This window comes from Magnolia sinica, chromosome 6 (assembly GCF_029962835.1).
Source record: "Magnolia sinica isolate HGM2019 chromosome 6, MsV1, whole genome shotgun sequence".
NCBI lineage: Eukaryota > Viridiplantae > Streptophyta > Magnoliopsida > Magnoliales > Magnoliaceae > Magnolia > Magnolia sinica.
The window spans coordinates 7198479-7217424 of record NC_080578.1 but is presented as its reverse complement, the minus strand read 5'-3'; the positions used below and the strand labels follow the sequence as shown (position 1 = coordinate 7217424).

At 40.4% G+C, this 18946-nt stretch overlaps 1 protein-coding gene across 4 annotated transcripts; it reads left to right on the top strand.

Annotated features, from left to right (window-relative positions):
• The first annotated feature begins 1995 nt into the window (after positions 1–1995).
• On the top strand, positions 1996–17177 carry LOC131248119 (vesicle transport protein GOT1-like). Of its 4 annotated transcripts, XM_058248180.1 has the most exons (8): positions 2070–2088; positions 2122–2154; positions 13176–13255; positions 15845–15936; positions 16058–16138; positions 16223–16320; positions 16404–16485; positions 16898–17177. In XM_058248180.1, the coding sequence occupies exons 3-8, from the start codon at positions 13225–13227 to the stop codon at positions 16934–16936; spliced, it is 423 nt and encodes a 140-aa protein (XP_058104163.1). In that variant the 5' UTR covers positions 2070–2088; positions 2122–2154; positions 13176–13224; the 3' UTR covers positions 16937–17177. The 4 variants fall into 4 exon arrangements, with proteins under 4 accessions (XP_058104162.1, XP_058104164.1, XP_058104163.1 ...); XM_058248179.1 differs by having other exon boundaries at positions 1996–2154; XM_058248181.1 differs by having other exon boundaries at positions 2010–2154; positions 13181–13255.
• The last annotated feature ends 1769 nt before the right edge of the window (positions 17178–18946 follow it).

The window sequence follows — 18946 nt, the reverse complement described above, 5'->3', positions numbered from 1 at the left end:
GATAAAGGGAAAACACAACTTGATTAAAAAAGTCTGTGGCCTCTAAGAAGTTTTCAACGGTAAGCTTTCAGTTCACTGTTTCCTGTGGTGTGGTCCACTTGAGATTTGGATATGCTTAAATTTTAATTTCATGCTGTAAAATAATATTATAAAACGGATGGACGGCATGGATAAGACAAATATATTATAGCAGGCCCCACAGAATTTACTCAGTTCCTATTTGGACGGTAAAAGTTGTCCTAAAGACAGTTGAAAAGATAGTAGGATTGAATGGTCGATACACATTTTAGATGCACGGAGGCTACCACCGTAATGTGTACAGTACATGTAATCCATCCATCATGCGTGTCCCTTCATACTTTTCTTATCTCTTAAAAAAAAAAAAAAAATCTCAATCCATCATTAAATGGCCCATATAATAGGAAAAATTTTAGAATGGATGCCTACCATTAAAAACCTTCTAAATTATTGGTGGAGTTCCTTATGATTGGTGAAGACCATCCAATCCGTCCATCAGACATTTTGAATATCTTTTGGGGCCTAAAAAATAAAAACCATTTTTATGTGATTTACAGACTTTTTGGCGGGATGTACCGCCCAAAGCTCGAATGCCCGCTTTATGAATGGTAAATGCTTAATAGTGAAAATCGTCGACAATTTAACACTTTACATCGGAAGCGGATTTCCTGCAAAAGCGTCTCCCAAGAAGTTATTGCGCTCGGATGATAGTAAGGCCACGATGATCTTTGTGAAAAATCTACTCCATCCGTCCGTTTTTCAATCATAGGGCCTGTTTGGCCGGACCGATCCCACGGCATTAGGTGGGATGGGATTCAAAAAAACATCATTATTAGCCATGGCAGGGACTGTTCCTGTTACCGTGGGATAAGCTTAATACTTTTTTTTTTGTTTGTAATACAGTGGTACATTGAAAGGATATACCCACCATCATTTGAAACTATTGACAATAACACACGTATTATATCTAAACCGTTCATTTGTTTTGTAACCTCATTTTATAGCATGGGCCTAAAAATGAGGCAGATCCAAAACTTATGTGGCCCCAAAGAAGTTTTCAACAGTAAGTATTCAATCCCCATTGCTTTCTATGGTGGGGTCCACTTGAGCTTTAGATCTACCTGGATTTTTGGTTCATGCTCTAAAATGATCTCAAAAAGTGGGTGGACGGTGTGGATATAGCCCACACATCATGGTGAGACCTACACAACTTGCTAACATTGAGTGATATTAGCACGGGACCCGATATGATTCCATCTATCCAACTTCCAAGCTTTTCCACTCTTCCCAAACATGGAGTGGAATTGGCACAGGACCAGATGCAATTCCATCCCACCTAAGACCATCTAATCCAGCCGGCCAAACAGGCCCTTATTTTATTACTTATCCTAAAAAAGTTAGGCTGATCAAAAACTCAAATGGGCCACACAAGATGGGAATTTGAAAAAGAAATGTTACCGTTGAAACCTTTGTGAGCTCCGCCTTGATAGAACACTAAAAAACTGAGCCTCATGCAAAACTTCCGTGACCATATGAATATTTCAATAGTCGCCTGTCTAAAATGATGGACAGGTGGATTTGTCACAAACCATCCATTGGAGGCATGTGTCCCATCTGACTAGTGGACCGATCAGATTTTTTGGATGGCCACATTTACCTCTTGGCCCACCCGATTAAGAGCCTGATCTCGCGCACGTGTGGCCAATCAGCATATCCGGTGCATTTCTGTTTTGGCGCTTGCTGAATGCGGTTGGGGCATATAAACATAAGGTGGAGCAGGAAGGTTTCAACCGTAGGCATTTCTTTCCCATCTTTCGCTCTCGTATGGCGTCATTGGGTGTTGGAATCACCTGATTTATGGTCTACCGTCCTAAAATGATCTGGAAAAACGGATGGACGGGTTGGATTTCTCACAAACATCACGGTGGCCCCCACCTAGTTTCCACTCCCTACGAAAGTGTTTTGCAGGAAATCGGTGTCCATGCGGATGGCTATCCAAAAACAGGTCGTCGTCATGCACAGCTGAAACGTTTCCCCCCTCTCTCTCTCTCTCTCTGATAGAATTCCGAGTTCTCTCCTCTGATAGAATTCCGAGAATCCGCCGACGAGAATCTCGTCTCCTTTCCCGGAACGCAGGTTCAGATCCCTTCCCCTTTAACCCCTCTCTCTCTCTCACACTCTCTCTCACTTCATTTCTCCGATTAGAAATCGAATTCTCTGTTAGTGGATTTCGCAATCTCCTTCCGTTTCATCATCTGATTGACTCTCTTTTAATTCATCGACCTTTAAAAAAAAATAAAAAATTTTCTTATTCGCTACCAAATGAATTGAAACTGCACAAAATCTTCGAAACGAAGCCCTAAACCCAGAAATCGGATTGCGTGTAATTCCAACTAAGAAGAGTAATTATCTGTATGTCGTGTTGAATCTTGAAATCCTAATTGTTACCTTTTAAGAGTTTTTTTTTTTTTTTCCATTTAAGAATACGCTTTTACTTCAAATTCATTTAATATTTTTGATTCGCAGCGGATCTGTCGAATCTTGAGATAATTCTCTGTACGACCCTGTCTTACTTATTTGCAATTCTGATGTGGAAATCATGCAATATGCTTGTTGAATTTATTGACATACAAGGACCAACCTGTGGCTGGTACTGTAATTACACTAGTTATTTCATTTTCTTGACATTTTGTACGTATATTTCTTTCAATTTATGATGTTAATCTTTCAAGTGTCATACTTATATAAAAATTTTGCGGCTGTACTGTACATTCTGAGAGTTCCCAAGAATTGCTTCTGCTCGCAAGTGGCACTTGGCACTGCCGGCTGATAGGAAGGATCCGCCCATATATAGGCACCCCCAAGCTACGCCCAAGAATCACAGACAAAGCAGAAATAATAACAAGAATTGTTATTCATTTCAAAGGCGCCTTGAGTTTACCCATATCAGGTCCTTAAATAGACTTCTTAGACGTACAAATGAGGAATTCTTAATGTCATTGATAACTAATGCCTTATTACAAAATAGAAGAGTAATCAAGAAAGATGCTCAATGGATAAGGGAGATCTAATGGGATTTTGCGGTGTGGCTGGCTGATTGATTTTGCAATGCTAACTACCTAATTAGGAGGCTTGAGTCTCCTAACTGATGGGCCAACTGTGGAGGTTGGACCTGGCCTATGGATTTTAGACCTAGTTTAGCCTGCAGTAGTCCTCTTTGGCTTAAAAGAACTTGACTCATGGAGGTCAAGATTCAAGTGCTGAAAGTCTGTAGCTGTGATACACATAGCATCAGATAGAGTTCGTCCTTGCTAATGGACAAGAAATTTCTGGTAACCACCTTGGTGAATGGAGACGATCTGGTTGTCGAGAACATCAATGATTATGTTTGTAGGTGACCAAAACGGTCAGAAGTGTGATAGCTTGTTCCTCAATACCATCATCAGTACGGTGCCCATGATAGATGGAAAGATCTTTACATTGAAAATATAATTGATAGGTAAATTTGGTGGGAGATTTAAAACATAAGCATTGACACTAATCTTCTTTATAATTTTTAATGGTCCTGTATTGCGAGGATGAAGCTTCTTTGATGACCTCGGGGGGAGGGTAACCATTCAGGATGAATATAGACTTGCATCTGCGTGTTGCTTATAACTTTCATTACTTATGGTGATTTTTTTTTTTTTGAAAGATAACTTGAATTAAAAGAAGAAAGAGTACAAAAGAAGGGAACTGCTGAGGACGCAGACCCTTAGACAACAAAAAAAGAAAGATCTACATTGGCCCCTTCCCTAAGGGACGCCCATTCGGCAATAAAGCATTTAGCATAGGAGGACACTAAGTGGGAAGGCTTTGCTTCGTTCTGAAAATAGCGTTTGTTTCTTTCATTCCAGAGAGCCCACCAAACCGCTAAGATTCTAGTCTGCCAGATCCTCGATTTGTGTTTCCCTAATCTAACCCCATGCCAGGCTTTGATAAGCGTGTCCACATCTTTAGGGAAACACCAACTGATTTTGAAACAAGAAAAAATGGCACACCAGACTGAGTAAGCGAAAGGACAGTGGATGAGGAGGTGACTGACTGATTCTTCGGAGGACCAACAACAAAGGCAGACATTTGGAAGAATCATTCCTTTCTTCCTGAGATTGTCCAGAGTCAGAATTCGGTTGTTCCTAGCCAACCAACCGAATACTTGAAGCTTAGGAGGAACAACATATTTCCAAATGAAGTGGAAGTGTTGAGAGGGGGTAGAAGCATTGCTGACTGATATGATTTTGAAAAAAGACCGCACCGTGTAGACGGATGACTTCTCAGGCTTCCAAATGATGGTGTCATTGCAGTCGATGTTCAGGGGCACTTCCTGAATATACTGTAATAGAGCCACGTAATGATCAACTTCCCAGTCCTCTAGATTCCTCCTATAGGGAATATTCCAAACCACTTTGTCCACAACGAGGGAGTAGTTATCAGCTATGAAGTTATTTCTTTTACTTGCCACCCTGTAGATGGAGGGGAATTTGTCCTTTAGGGGGATGTCACCTATCCATGAATCTTGCCAAAACTGAATGCAATCTCCCTTACCCACCTCAAAGCTAATCCACCGGGTGACCTCGTCTTTCATTCGGTTGATTCCTCTCCATATGGCAGAAGCCCTATTAAGGGAGGACTTAATCGTCCACCAACCTCCTGGCTAACTCCCATATTTTCCTTTAATAATAATGTTCCACATTCTGCCTTTTTCATTACCAAGTCTCCAAATCCATTTACCTAACAGGGCCCTGTTCATTAAGCTTAGATCTTTGATGCCAGCTCCTCCATCTTCAAAGGATTTACAAACTTTGTTCCATTTCAATAGGCTGAATTTCTTCCTGTCTTCAGTGCCACTCCAGAGAAAATTGCGTCTGAGTCTGTCGATGGACTTAAGAACAACAACATGGCACCGAAAAATTGACATAAAGTAAGTGGGCAGATTAGACAATGCAGCTTTAATTAGTGTAAGTCTTCCACCAATCGAAAGAAAACAACGTTTCCACCTAGGCAAGTGGTGACGGAACCTTTGTAAAACTTTGTCCCAATGCTGTTTTTTGGGCTGCCCGGCCATTAACGGAAGACCCACAAAAACAGTTGGGAAGGATCCCAAACCGCACCCCATAAGATCAGCTAAAACCTCGCTTTCCTGATCGTCTAGATTAACCCCGTATAGTTTGGATTTACTCAGGTTCACCTTTAGCCCCATAACTGCTTCGAAGCATCTGATAACTGTTCTCAGATTGGCAACGGAATCAGAAGTAGCTTCAGAGAAGATAAGAATATCATCCGCGAATTGCACGTGGGGGAGTGGGGCTTGTGTACCTTTCATTGGAACTCCCTTAAAAATGTTTTCCGATTGAGCTTTCAAGATCATAGCTGAGAAAGCTTCTCCGATGGTAAGGAAGAGGAAGGGGGAAAGGGGATCTCCTTGTCTGAGACCACGGGAGCTTTTGAAAAAACCTTTTGGGGATCCGTTAACAATGACAGAGAAATAAGCTGAACCGAGACATTCCTTAATCCATTGTCTCCAGCAGACACCGAATCCCATCCGTTGCATCAAATAGAGGACTTCCCAATCCATGTGGTCGTACGCCTTCTCCATGTCCAATTTATAGAAAACAAACTTCCCCTTTGATTGAAGACTGGAATGAAGACATTCGTTAGCGATAAGAGCTGCATCGATGATTTGTCGACCTGGAATGAAAGCACACTGATTTGGGCTAATGATCGAATCCATTACTTTCTTCAATCTGTTAGCAAGCACTTTCACCATAATTTTATACAGACTTCCAATAAGACTTTTCGGTCTGAAATGTTGAAATTCGGAAGCTCCCGGTCGTTAAGGAATCAGAGCAATAAACGTGGCACCAATATTCTTAGACAATCTACCTCGTTCAAAAAATTCATTGAAAAGGAGAAGATATCCTCATGAGGAGATCCCAGAAAGACTGAAAAAAGAGAATGGGAAAGCCATCTGGGCTAGGAGACTTGTCGCCACCCAGTTCTATAACAGCTTGATGGACTTCATCCTTGGAAAAACGGGACTCCAGATATGCATTATCTTCTCCACTGATACGTTTGAACTGAAGATTATCCAAACGAGGTCCGAACCAGTTCTCTTTTTGGAGAAGACGTTGAAAGAAAGAAACTGCAGAGGTGCTGATCATGTCTATATCGTCTGTCCAAACACCATCAATAGAGATGCAGGTAATGCGGTTGACCTGAGCTTGGACTGAGGTGATATTGTGAAAATAACGCGTGTTCCTATCACCTTCCTTGATCCATTTCATACGAGTTTTCTGTTTCCAAGAAATTTCCTCCTGATAAATTTTGTCGGAGAGGGCTTGAACTAATCGAATTCTATACGCCAGAGTCTGGTAAGACATAGAGCTGCTTTCGGCTTGAGAGTCGATCTTCTAAATATCCCTAAGGATGGAGTCAATCTCCTGGACCGAACGGAGCTTATCCTCCTTAGACCACTGTTTGAGTTTATCTTTTAGAAACTTTAATTTACAACAAAGGCGATGACCAGCGTATCCCTGGAACTGAGCTTCATGCCACCAATCAGCGATCATTGATCTAAAACCTGTCATGTGAATCCAAGCAATATTAAAACGAAACGGCTTCGGACCCCAGTCTACCTCCTTCGTCGATAAGATCAGATGCCAGTGATCAGAAGTAGTCCTAGGAAGAATTGACTGAGAAGAGGTTGGCTTGAGATTTAGCCAATCAGCGGATATAATAAAACGATTCAATCTACAAAGGATAGGGTCTAGTCTCCCGTTTATCCAAGTGAAACGGGAGCCTAGAAGAGGAAGATCGATAAGGCAGTTAGTATCGATCCAGTCTGAGAAAGCTGCCATCTGGGATTTAGAAGAATTCCCCGAAGATTTTTTTGCCGAAAACCTGATAGAGTTGAAATCCCCAGCGAAACAGATAGGACCATTGAAACTCTGACAGATAGAGGATAGTTCTTCCCAGAATGCGCTCCTCAGTGAAAAGTTGGTAGGCCCATAAACTGAACAAATGAGATAGTCTGTCCCCGAGACGCTGTTCCTGAGAGTAGCGGAAATAGAGAAGGATCCCACCGAGCTGTTAAGAAAGGACCAATGAGTAGATCTCCAGGCTATGAGAATACCACCTGAGGTGCCTGAAGCTTCTTTTAGCACCCAATTAGCATCAGAGGCTTTCCAGATAGAACTCATGAGACGAGAATCCATTCCTTTGATCTTGGTTTCCTGAAGGCAAATAATGTGGGGATTGTTTCTACTGCAGGAAGACTTTATAAGTCTCCTTTTTTGTTTGGACCCCAGCCCCTGAATGTTTCATGAAATTATCTTCATGGGACGACTTCACTTCCCCGCTTTCCCTTGGGCTCTGAATCATTTGAGATAGCTGAAATAATTTCTGAATTGATAGAATTGGGCCTCTGAGCTTTCCTTTTTCTACCCATTGGAGTTCTTTTCTGAGAAGATCGGATAGGGTCCAAACGACGGCCCTTGTTCTCCACACACTGAAGAAGAGCACCGTTGATCTGCCTCTAGCAAACTTGCGTCTGAGGGGGCTTCCCCACTTACGGTGATATTATGTTGAACTTGTCATGCACTAGTTGCATATGGCTGATGAAGTGATCAACTTTTGCGCTTGTTCTCGACTTTATGGTAGAGGAACCAAATCTACTGGAAAATGCGGATGTATACCAAACACTGCTTCAAAAGGTGACATCCCCATGGACTTGTTGACTGAGTTATTATAAGCAAATTCAATCAATGGTATTATTGGGTCCCACATAGCTATATGATTGTGGACAAGACATTGTAATTACTTGCCCAAGCTACGGTTGACCACTTCCATTTGACTATCAGTCTGAGGGTGGTAGGTACTAGAGAACTAGAGTTTGGTTCTCATTATTGTCCAAAGATTTTTCAAAAATAGCTCATGAACTTGGTATCACAATCTAACACAAGTCTTTGAAAACCCATGAAGACAAGTCTCTTGAGAAAATAATTGAGCAAACTTAAGGGTGATTGTTGTATTTGAACATGGTATAAAATGAGTCATCTTTGAAAATCGGTTAACCACCACAAATACTGAATCAACTTTCTGGACAATCTTTGGCAAACCTAGAACGAAGTCCATGTTGAGATCTTCCCATGGAGGATGTGGGATCGGTAGTAGTTGATACGATTCACTGTTTTTCTTTTGACATTTAGTGAGTTGGCAAACTTTGCATAATTGGTAGATCTTCACGATAACCAATTTTAGATGAGGACAAAAATATCTAACTCCAACGAGGGCTAGGGTCTTATCATAGCCTAAATGATTACTACATCCATGATCATGTAATTTCCTCACAATATACTTGCGGATGGATGCGTTGGGTAGGTAAAGTTGTGCCCCCCCGGAACAAGTAGCAATCATGAATGCTGAAATGTGGGTGTTTCGTATTCTCTCCACTAAGAATGTATGTATAAATACATAAAAAATCCTTGTCTTCCATATACTCATGTTTTATCTCTTCGAATCTTGAAATAATGACAAACATTGATGACAATAAATGTGCATGAAGGCTCAGGGCATCAACAACCCGATTGTCCATGCCAGCCTTGTGACAAATGACAAAGGAGAACTTTTGTAGGTAAGTGCTCCACCTGACACAACGAGCCCTCATCTTCTATTGAGAGTCTAGATATTTGAGTGCTACATGATCAGAGTATGGGACAGACCCTTTGCCAACCAAATAGTGACGCCAATGATGTAGAGTCTGATCAATGACATAAAACTCCAAGTTATAAGTGGAATATTGTTGCTTTACATCGGAAAGCTCGTTGAAGAATGCTATTGGATGGCCATCTTGATTGAGAACCCTACCAATGTTGATGTTGGAAGTGTTGCAGTTCACCCCAAATACCTTCTCAAGGTCCGGAAGGCGCAAAACTGGAGCATTTGTCATCCTTACGTTTGATCTTATCAAATTCGCTTGCTGCTGCAGTTGTTCATCGAAACTCTCTTTATTTCATGCAATTGGTGATCGGAGACATGAGGCTACTTAAGTTCTGTACAAATTGTCTGTAAAATGTGGGGTTTTGCCATGGAACCTACGAACTTCAAAGATAGTGGTAGGTGTTGGCTAATCTCAATCTCTAATGTTTTTCACCTTAGTGAGGTCCACCTCTACACCTCATGATGAGACACTGTACCCTAAGAAGATTACGAATGTACTCATGAAGGTGCACTTTTTAATGTCGATGTAGAAGGACTCACGACGAAGGACTCTAAAGATAAAACCCAAATGATTGAGTTGCTCATTCCCTGACTTTTACTGTTGATACGAATGTCGTCAAAATAGACAACCACAAACTTGCCAATAAAGGATTGCAACAATTGGGTCATGACGCACATGAAAGTCCTAGGTGGGTTTGTTAGACCAAATGGCATGATTGGTGTTTTAAATATCAACAATATCGGCTAATATATCCTACAATATATCTTGTATCCCACTTGTGTGATACAAAACGCATAGGTTGTGCCGATATGTCCCACATATTGGATCCAGTGAGCCTTTTCGATTTTGATCTCTTTTTTTCTTTCTTTGTTGTAAACAATGTATTCTGTAACGGTAATGGTGTCCGTAACAGCTACCACCATTACCTTTACGCTACGGGGTGTAATGGCCGTTACGACCTCTTTTCTTTTTTTCCTTTTTTTTTTTTTTATTTTTTATTTTTATTTTTTATAAATTGGGAAAAATCTGAAAAACCTATATCAGACCAGTAATGGACTGTTATGAGGTTGTTACAACCTTTTTGGGTAGCGTAATGGGCCGTTACGGGGGCTGTAATGGCCTTTATGAGTCATTTTTTCCGTAATGGCTGTTACGGCCTTTGCGACCTCGTAACGTGTAACAGTTGCTACTATTACCTTTATGTAACGGCCTTTATGGCCCCGTAATAGCCTTTGTGGCACACCATGGCTGTAAATCATGTTAAATCAACGTCAAATGATTACAAATCTATGATTCTTAATGTTTTTTATGAAAAATTATGGATTTGAAGCTTCGATTTCAAATTTTGGGGGAGATGGCCAAGTTGTGAAAAATTGGAAAAAATTGAAATTTCTCAATTTCTCTTAAATCAATTGCAATCTTTGTATCTAAACACAAAATCAAACATGTATATAATTTGATCTGATGATGCTTCTTTTACTTTTGAATGTATTGCTTGTGTTTCCATACATGTCTTCTTACGTTTATAAATTATATGAAAAGACTTTGAATATACTTGCATCAGTTCAATTGGACAATGCATATATTAGGACCCCATACAAAGGAAACCCCTATTATGTGCACTTTTTTTTTGTAATATTTTTATTTCTAAGTGTGTATTGTTGTCTTTTTCAACAATCCCTAAAGTTTCATTGAAAAATTCAACCAATTTCCCAATGTTCCCATGTTTCCAACAGCAACGATACATTATGCGATACAACTGATATATCTCATGCGATAACCAATATGCGTCTGTATCCCAGGGGTGCGATACATTACGCAATAACGATATTTAAAACATGACTAGCCACTCATAGAGACCATCCTTCATCTTAAATGTTGTCTTCCATTTGCCACCAGGTTGGATGCGGATTTGATAGTATACATTGTCAAGATTAATCTTGAAGAAGAAGTTAGCACTTGGCATCAAGTTTAGTATATCATTAAATCAAGGAATGGGAAAGCAATATCTTATTGTGATTTCATTAATAGATCTGTCATCCGCACACATACGCCAACTTCTATCCTTCTTGGGGGTAAGGAGGGCTGGCACAACAAATGAGCTTAGGCTCTCTCGGATTCGGCCTTTTTTTAGCAACTCATCAACGTGATGCTTTAACTCTATATGCTTGATTGGACTCATTTGGTATGCTTGTAAGTTACGTAAGGGTGCTCTGGGAACCAAATCTATGGCGTATTGAAATCCCATAGCGGAGGCAACTCCTTAAGCAAATCATCAAAGATTAAATCTTGAAAGTTATGGAGTATGGATTTGACTTTATTAGGAATAGACTTATCTTGATCAATAACAAGCTCTTGTACTCATTTTGTGACTAAAGCAAACATTATGCCTTTCTCCTTACTCTCTTCCTTGAACTTTTGCATGGTGAGAACATGAGAATTAGGAAGAGCAACCGATGTCAATGATGGGGGCGTAGATGAAAAAGGTGATGTAGGCTGCCATGGGTGATGGTGGATTTGATGATCTCACTATAGGAAAATATACGAGTTAGCCTACTGTCGCTTTGTACCTTTTGGTCAAAGAGCCAAGTTTGAACGAGAAAGATGTGGGTGGCATTTATCAAAATTATGTCACATCAAATTTTGTCCTCATAGATGTTGATTTTAAAAGATGCAAAACACTTTTGAGTCACGGGGATGGTATTGTCATCGATCCATGCAACCTTGTATAGTTTTGGATGCATTTCAGTTGGTAATTTGAGCTTATCAATTACCTCTTGTAAGATGATGTTTATTGCATTGCCGCTATCAATGATCATATTACATAACCTACTCTATCGCTGTACCTGCATATGGAAAATCGTGGCCCATCACCAACCTTCATCTTCCTCTCAGTTGTGGTAAGGAGGCGGCGTATGATAAGGGTGGGGCCTTCAACCCCAACTTTGACTGCGGTTTCAACAGAGAGTCATCTTGCTTTGATGCGTGCTCTACATATGATTGTTCCATCTTAATGGGCTTGCTGTAATACGCAGGATCGTTTGGGTGGTAGGGTCCTCATTACCGTAGTAATGAAGGTTTTTGGTTTTCGAACACTCAATAGAAAAGTGTCATCTTTGTTTGCAACGGTAATAGTCAACATCCCCCACTATTCTCGTCAAGGGGAGGATTGATTAGGACCCCCACCCTTTGATGTCATGTCCTTGCATTGTTAGTTCCCTCTAGTGTGAATTTTGTGGTGGAGGACTCTGCAAAGGTTCTGGCTGCCTTAATAGGCACAGTCTACATTTGTGTAGGCATGGCTAAAAAGGTTATGGAGGTAGTCAATAGTGTTGTGGTGGAGTCCAAATAGGATGTGAATTCAAACCTTTTCTCACAGAAGGTTTTCCAGCTGGAGAGCTAAAGTGTCGAAGAGTCTGTTGTCACAGCCGTTGTTCGACTCGTCGAGCCTTCCGATGAATATCGTTGACTGACTTGAAATCATTCATGACCATCTCACGCTGGATCTGTTGACATAACCCTACCCGATAGTGGTTAGTCGATACGTGGTTGGTCTCTGCAAGCCTTTTACATCACATCTCACATATAGCCTCTTCAAACTCCTCTTGCATTTTTGACGTGGGACTATTTTCAGTGCTAGATATATAAGGGACATGGAAATCGTGGAGGGAAAGTTTAGGCGGGAATTTTGAAAACATTGAAAATTTTAAAACATTTTTAAAATTACAAAAATAATAATTGGAATTTTTATTCATTTCAAGGGTACCTTAAAACTACTCATGTTAGGCCCATAGGCTTCTTAGATGCATAAAGAAGGAAGGTTCTAAATGTCATTGACAACTAATAACTTATTGCAAAAATAGATGAGTAATCAAGAAAGATGCTCAGTGAATAAGAGAGAACTAATGGGATTTTATTGCATGGCTGGCTGATTTATTTTGCATAGTTAGCTGCCTAATTAGGAGGCTAGGGCCTCCTTATTGATGGGCTACCTGTGGGGCTTGGGCTTGGCCTATGGATCTTGGGCCCATTTCAGTTTGTATCAACACTCTAAACCTGCTCACAAGTTGAAGGGGCAAAGCGGGGTGAGCAGAGCCCACATGAAAGGCAGTTTGGTTGTGCTGAAAAGGTGAAAGCCATCCTGATTTGAGCAGATGTGAAAATGAGCATTTACTCATTTCTTTTCCTCCCACGTTCCATCTTTTTAAATTTCTTAATTTTTTTAATTTTTTTAAATTTTAACATATTTACTGGTCTGTTTCTTGCATAATATTTTTTTCATAGATTCAAGTGGTCATGGATAATTCATTTCTAGAAGGATGATTTTGTAGATTCTATGTAATGATTTTCTCCGCTCATATAAAATTTAAGCTTGACTTGGTTACTTGTTTTGCTGCAGTTCAGAATCTTCACATACAGAGTAACCATCTCCGTCTTAAATCAGCACGATGGTTTCTTTTGAGATGAACGACAGGAAAAGTATGCAGTCTCAACCATATGTCATTTTTCCTTTGTAACAAGCTGACATGATACTAGAGTTAAATTTGTGTGCAAATTATGCACTCAAGTCATATTTATGTTGTACCTCTTTTTTCTTTTTCTTTTTCTTTTTTTTCCTTTTTTTTTTTTTCCAATGATGGCCATATCAGGTGGTAAAATGTCTTCTCCTAGGGCCTGTTTGATTATTGGGAAAAGAAAATAAAAGAAAAAAGTAATAATTATCTAATGATGATATCCATTAGCACTACTGAAACATGGTTTCCCATGGACAGGGTCTTGTTTGATTAGAAGGTGAAAATCTCATATTTATGAGACAATGGCATCCCCATATGTTGTACTAAAGAATTTGACTGTGGAAAAGTGCTATGATTGCTATGTGGATTTCTATGTTAACCAAATAGAGTGAAATGTCTAATTGTAGGAAAAGTGTTTCATCTTCCTTTCTTTTCTCTTTTATCAAATAGGCCCTTAATTTTTTTCCTTGAATTATCCTGAAAACCAATACTGTTATCTTCTAACAACATCTTATATTTATCCTGTATATAGAGATCTCAAGTACCTGTAGATGTTGATATGTTTCCAGTGTTATTCTGGGTTTCACTAAAAAAAAATCCTTTTATTGGAGGAGATAATCACATATCTGCTCTATTTTCAACTGTATGTATGATAAATTTCATGAAACTTTGCAGTACTTGTGGTGTATTCTTAATGCAACTCTTATGCTTTTTTACTTAATGGTTCTTTTGATTTGATCATCTATGCCTACAGAATATTCTTTCTAGTTTATCAAACCTGGCATACTGGATGGTGTCTGGAAGTACCAATCAGTGCTTGACTTGACTGATTTTGTGTAGTTGGTGGTGCCTTTGAGGTTACCCCACTGGAAGGCAAAATAATAATTCTGTCAAGAAATTTAACTTTGCTTAAATGGGAAGGTGGAGAAAGTCTGGTTGGGAAAACCTTAGGGCATGATTGTCCACTGAAAAATTAATTAAATTGCTTTCTAGCCGTCAGGCGCTATTGTAGCAGTCGGCTCTTTTCAGCTGACTCATGAACAGTCAGTGCCTGACTACCGTGGCCATAGGATGGTCTAGATATTTGCGGCATGGTAATTTGATGCTATCGCACTGGCATGCACACGGCTCGGGTCTTGAACACCCGTGCCCAGTTGGCATCTGTAAAAGGAGACGGAAGAAGAATGCATCTCTGAGACTCAACTAATTTCTTTTTTTTAAAAAATGGTGACTGAGTTGTTTTCCTGAGAACTATGCCAGACCCTTGCAGATTTAAAACTAAATTATTTTAGTTTGGCACCCAAACGTGCCCATAGTCTCCCACGCTCCCTCCCTGCCTTGATTTTGGAAGTTCTTTTGTGAATCTCTTCATAGTTGAGTGGGAAGAGCAACATCCATACAAGGAAGATCAAAACACTGTATGGATGGTATGAACTGCCTAAACAAAAATTCTTGAACTGCGAACAACCAGAGCCTCTTACTCACTACATCAAACAATTTCAGAGTCTTGGTATCGGGTCCATAGTTAACCATGTAACAGGTCTAGGTCTGCCTGAATTGATATTTAATCAGCCATCAGAAAAAAGGGAAATCAAAAAAAAAAAAAAGAAGAAGAAGAAGAAGAAGAGGAAGAAAAAGAAGAAGCAAAAATTCAAGTTACTTTATCAAGAAGAATGTGATAGTGATAATGCTCAGCTTGTGTGTCGATCGATCAACTCATGCATCAAAGTGAAATAGCTTTTCCGGCTATTCCACCCAGGTGATAAACTCTTTAAGAGGAACTGTAACATTCACACGATGGATTCATGGCTGTAACAACTGCAAATCTCATGGAAGGGTGTGCCGTTTTACACACACGCATGCATGCACAACCTCATGGAAGGAGGTTCATCCACACCCTGCTTCCATTCATTGTTCAGTTATCTTGGTTCAAGGAACCTCCACAGCACGCTTCCATTCATTGTTCAGTTATCTTCGTTTCTTCTGCAATCAAGTATTTGTTAATCCTAGGGAACCAACATACATTGTGTTTACCACTCGTAAAGAAACATGTTTAGAGCTGTTATTTTCTCACGTACCCAAAGACAGAGACAGCCAGTCCAGGGCATTCATGTGATGAGAGTCTACCACGGTTACTGTTTTGTGAACACTAATAAAGTAACAAAATCCAATGATAACTTTGGAAACCCTTGAATATTTTTTAACTGCCAAGACAGACCTTAGAGAAAATATGGTTTTCATAGGAGCATACCCTTTTCACTGTGGATTGTGACTGCTTTTTTTTTTTTTCTTTTCAACAATACCTTTTATATTTGAGATTGCATTGAATGGTACTCTGTTTATGTGGATTAACTTCTCATTCTTCGATCTTTCATCACTGGCCCTGGAATGTTCTCTATTGAATTAAATGTAAGTTCTCTATTGCATTAAATGTTACTCTGTTTGTATGGATTAATTCCTTGTTCTCTAATCTTTCATCATTACCCCTGAAATGCTTTTCATCCAACTTCTTGTTTTTTATTTCCTTCTAACCATGAAGCATGAAATGCAACAGAGATAGGCTTAGGATTGACTGGATTCGGTGTACTTTTCTCGTTTCTGGGGATCATTTTCTTATTTGACAAGGGACTTCTTGCCATGGGAAATGTAAGTAGAGCACTTTGCCCACAGGCTCATGTCCCTTTCTCCTTTCTTGCTATACCTTCTCATTCTGGTTGTTGCTGCTGTGCCTGCCTTAACACTGGCTTATTTGTGTTATACTTATCAGATCCTATTCTTGTCAGGGGTGATGTTAACCATCGGACTGAAATCCACCATGCAATTCTTCATGAAACGCCAGAACTACAAGGTTTGATCATATCCCATCAAGCCTACATTTTTTCTTCTTTTCTTTCTTCACCTTCTCATTAGTGATCTTTCAATGGACGGGCAGGGAACGATCTCTTTCAGTGTTGGCTTCTTTTTGGTCCTGATCGGATGGCCTCTCATGGGCATGATCTTGGAGGCATATGGGTTTATTGTGCTCTTCAGGCATGTGAAATTTCTTTCATTATTTCAAAATGTCTGCTTGTGTTATAAATCCTCCTCATATGCTGATGGGTTTTGTTGGGCAGCGGTTTTTGGCCTACTCTGGCAGTGTTTCTTCAGAGGATACCTATTCTGGGTTGGTTGTTCCAGCAACCATTTATGACATCGGTAAGAAAACTCAGAGATGGATATACGATACTTGGGATGCATCTTATTGTTGCCTGAGCCATTGATCTGGGAGGCCCTACCATGGAACTTGCCATGCCCCAAATGTCCCGCTACCAGATGATCCTAGCCATTCAATGAAAATAGGCAACCCTACTGCCAGTATCCTTGTTTAATGGGGGCCAAATTGGATGATTGGGATTATCTGATGGGGCAGATTTAGTGGGTATTTCCATCAAACATGGATTTCCATATAAACATTTGGATCACCACAAGTTAGATCCGGCACAACATTTGTACAGCAACATAGAAGCCTGACCGAGCATTGTGCATATCAGCAAACTTCAAACCTAATGCCTTTAATTTTCCAAGCTTCTCAGTAAGGAATCTGAGGTTTGGTTTTTTCCCTTTGCAGTTCCTTGATCGCTACAGAAGCAAACGGGTGCCAGTGTAACATTCCAAGTTGATGCAGATGCAAGGACCCACACAAAACAACCAACCCCCTGTAAGATAGCATCCGACTATGCATCCAAACTCTTGAATTTGGTCACCTGCTATAGTTGAAGAACGTTTACTTGATTGAGGAATGGTCTTATATCTGTAGAATTCAGCACTCTTTTCTGCATACCTTGATCTAAATGTACATTGGGATTATCTGTGGAATCTCTACTTATCCATGGATGCAATTTTGATTCTGCCTTGGCCCACTGAGGATCGATGTGTTGTTCAAAATTATCAAAACGAGATAGAAGTGGAGAGTAAAATTGGGTGTGCCAAGCATATGATTGTACTGAATCCTTTCTAGATTTAGGTACAGAGAGATATTAAGGCTTAGATGATGATGATCATGATGATGACATATAGAGGGGTGATTGGGATTGTGCCATGTGTGCTTAGATTTCAATGTTCTGTTGTCATTATTGGACTTGGTGGCCCTCTTGATTACCGATCCCAATTGCCCCTGACATATGGCATTCATCCAGTGTAGAAGGATGAGGGATCCTACCACCCATCCCATTCGGATTGAAAGCAGCCCTATTCGTACCAACATGGGGGATCCTATGATTCTTTGCCGAAAATAAGAACAGCATCCTCAAACCTTACCATGGTTCAGCGATACGGACTGTTGATCTGATGGGCCTTGCTGTGGATAGGGCATGTATCGTGAATTGAAAGATCTTAACCATGCAATCTTTGGCCTTGTCCAATTAAATGCAGATAATCGTTGTGTCATTTTGAAAAAAAAATAAAATCTAAAAACTATATATTTTCCAGGCTGGTAGCCTGGAGGATTAGAATTGCCCTTTTATGGGGCACGGTCCATCCTCATTCGAGCCATCAGATCAATGGCCTGGATTGCCAAACCATGAGCTACTTGTACAAAGGACCAATGACAACTCCATGTCCTTGGGGAGAGTATCATGCAATTCCTCTTTATCCTCAGGCACGTTGGAATTTCTAGTGGACTGCTACGCTTGACCTTTATTTTTAGATCATGAAGTTGCATACGATCCATAATTGCAAATTTGCCCCCCAAGTTCTATATTTAACCTTCTAATATCTACAAGGATGGGCCCCCATGTTATGCGATGGAACACATGTCAGAGATCTGGGCCATTCATAAGGCAGGTTTGCACTGTGAGGCACAAATGTACCTTGATTTTGGACAGTTGGACTCTGTTTTAACTGCCATATTTTCTTGTGGAAGTTTGACATGCCTGATCATGCCATGTTCACGTTGTATCCTACCTGATGAATGGCCCAGTCTCTGACACGTTTGCCATCTGCATAGATCTACCGCACATGTTCTGGACCCTCACATGAGGGGCCCCCCTAGCGGAATCATGACCCGTTTCCACAATACCCCCCCGAGCAAGCTTCCATCATATTTTCTCGTGGAAGAAGCTATAGGACAATCCGACCCTAGCATTTACTCGAATTTGGACCGTTGATCATTCGTTCTCCCTTTCTCCAGTTGGATCGTAATCATCTCTCGGTCAGCATGATCTTAGACTTTGTGTTCCATCTGCAGTGGGGCACAATTTGGACGGTTCTAGATTGGTATGTAAAATGGACAATGGTTGCCACATTCTAATGTATAAAAAAGATGACATCTCACGGGAATTTCCCAGGAAGAGCATAGAGGATTCGGTAGTAACCTCTCTAGTACCGACGTGGGTGTTGCAAAAGCTGTGTGGATCCCACCATGATGTATTTGTTTTATCTGCGCCGTCCATCCATTTTTCCAGCTCATCTTAGGGCCATAAAAATTAGGCAGATCCAAATCTAAAGGTGGACCATACGGGCAAACAGCGGTGATTGAACGCCCACCATTAAAAACTTCATGGGGGCCAAAGGTTTTGGATCAAGCTTATATTTGTGTTTTCCCTTCATCCAGGTCTGTGTGACCTTATGAAAAAAATGAGCTGGCTGCATTTATCAGTGTTGGTTCACTTGATTGGCG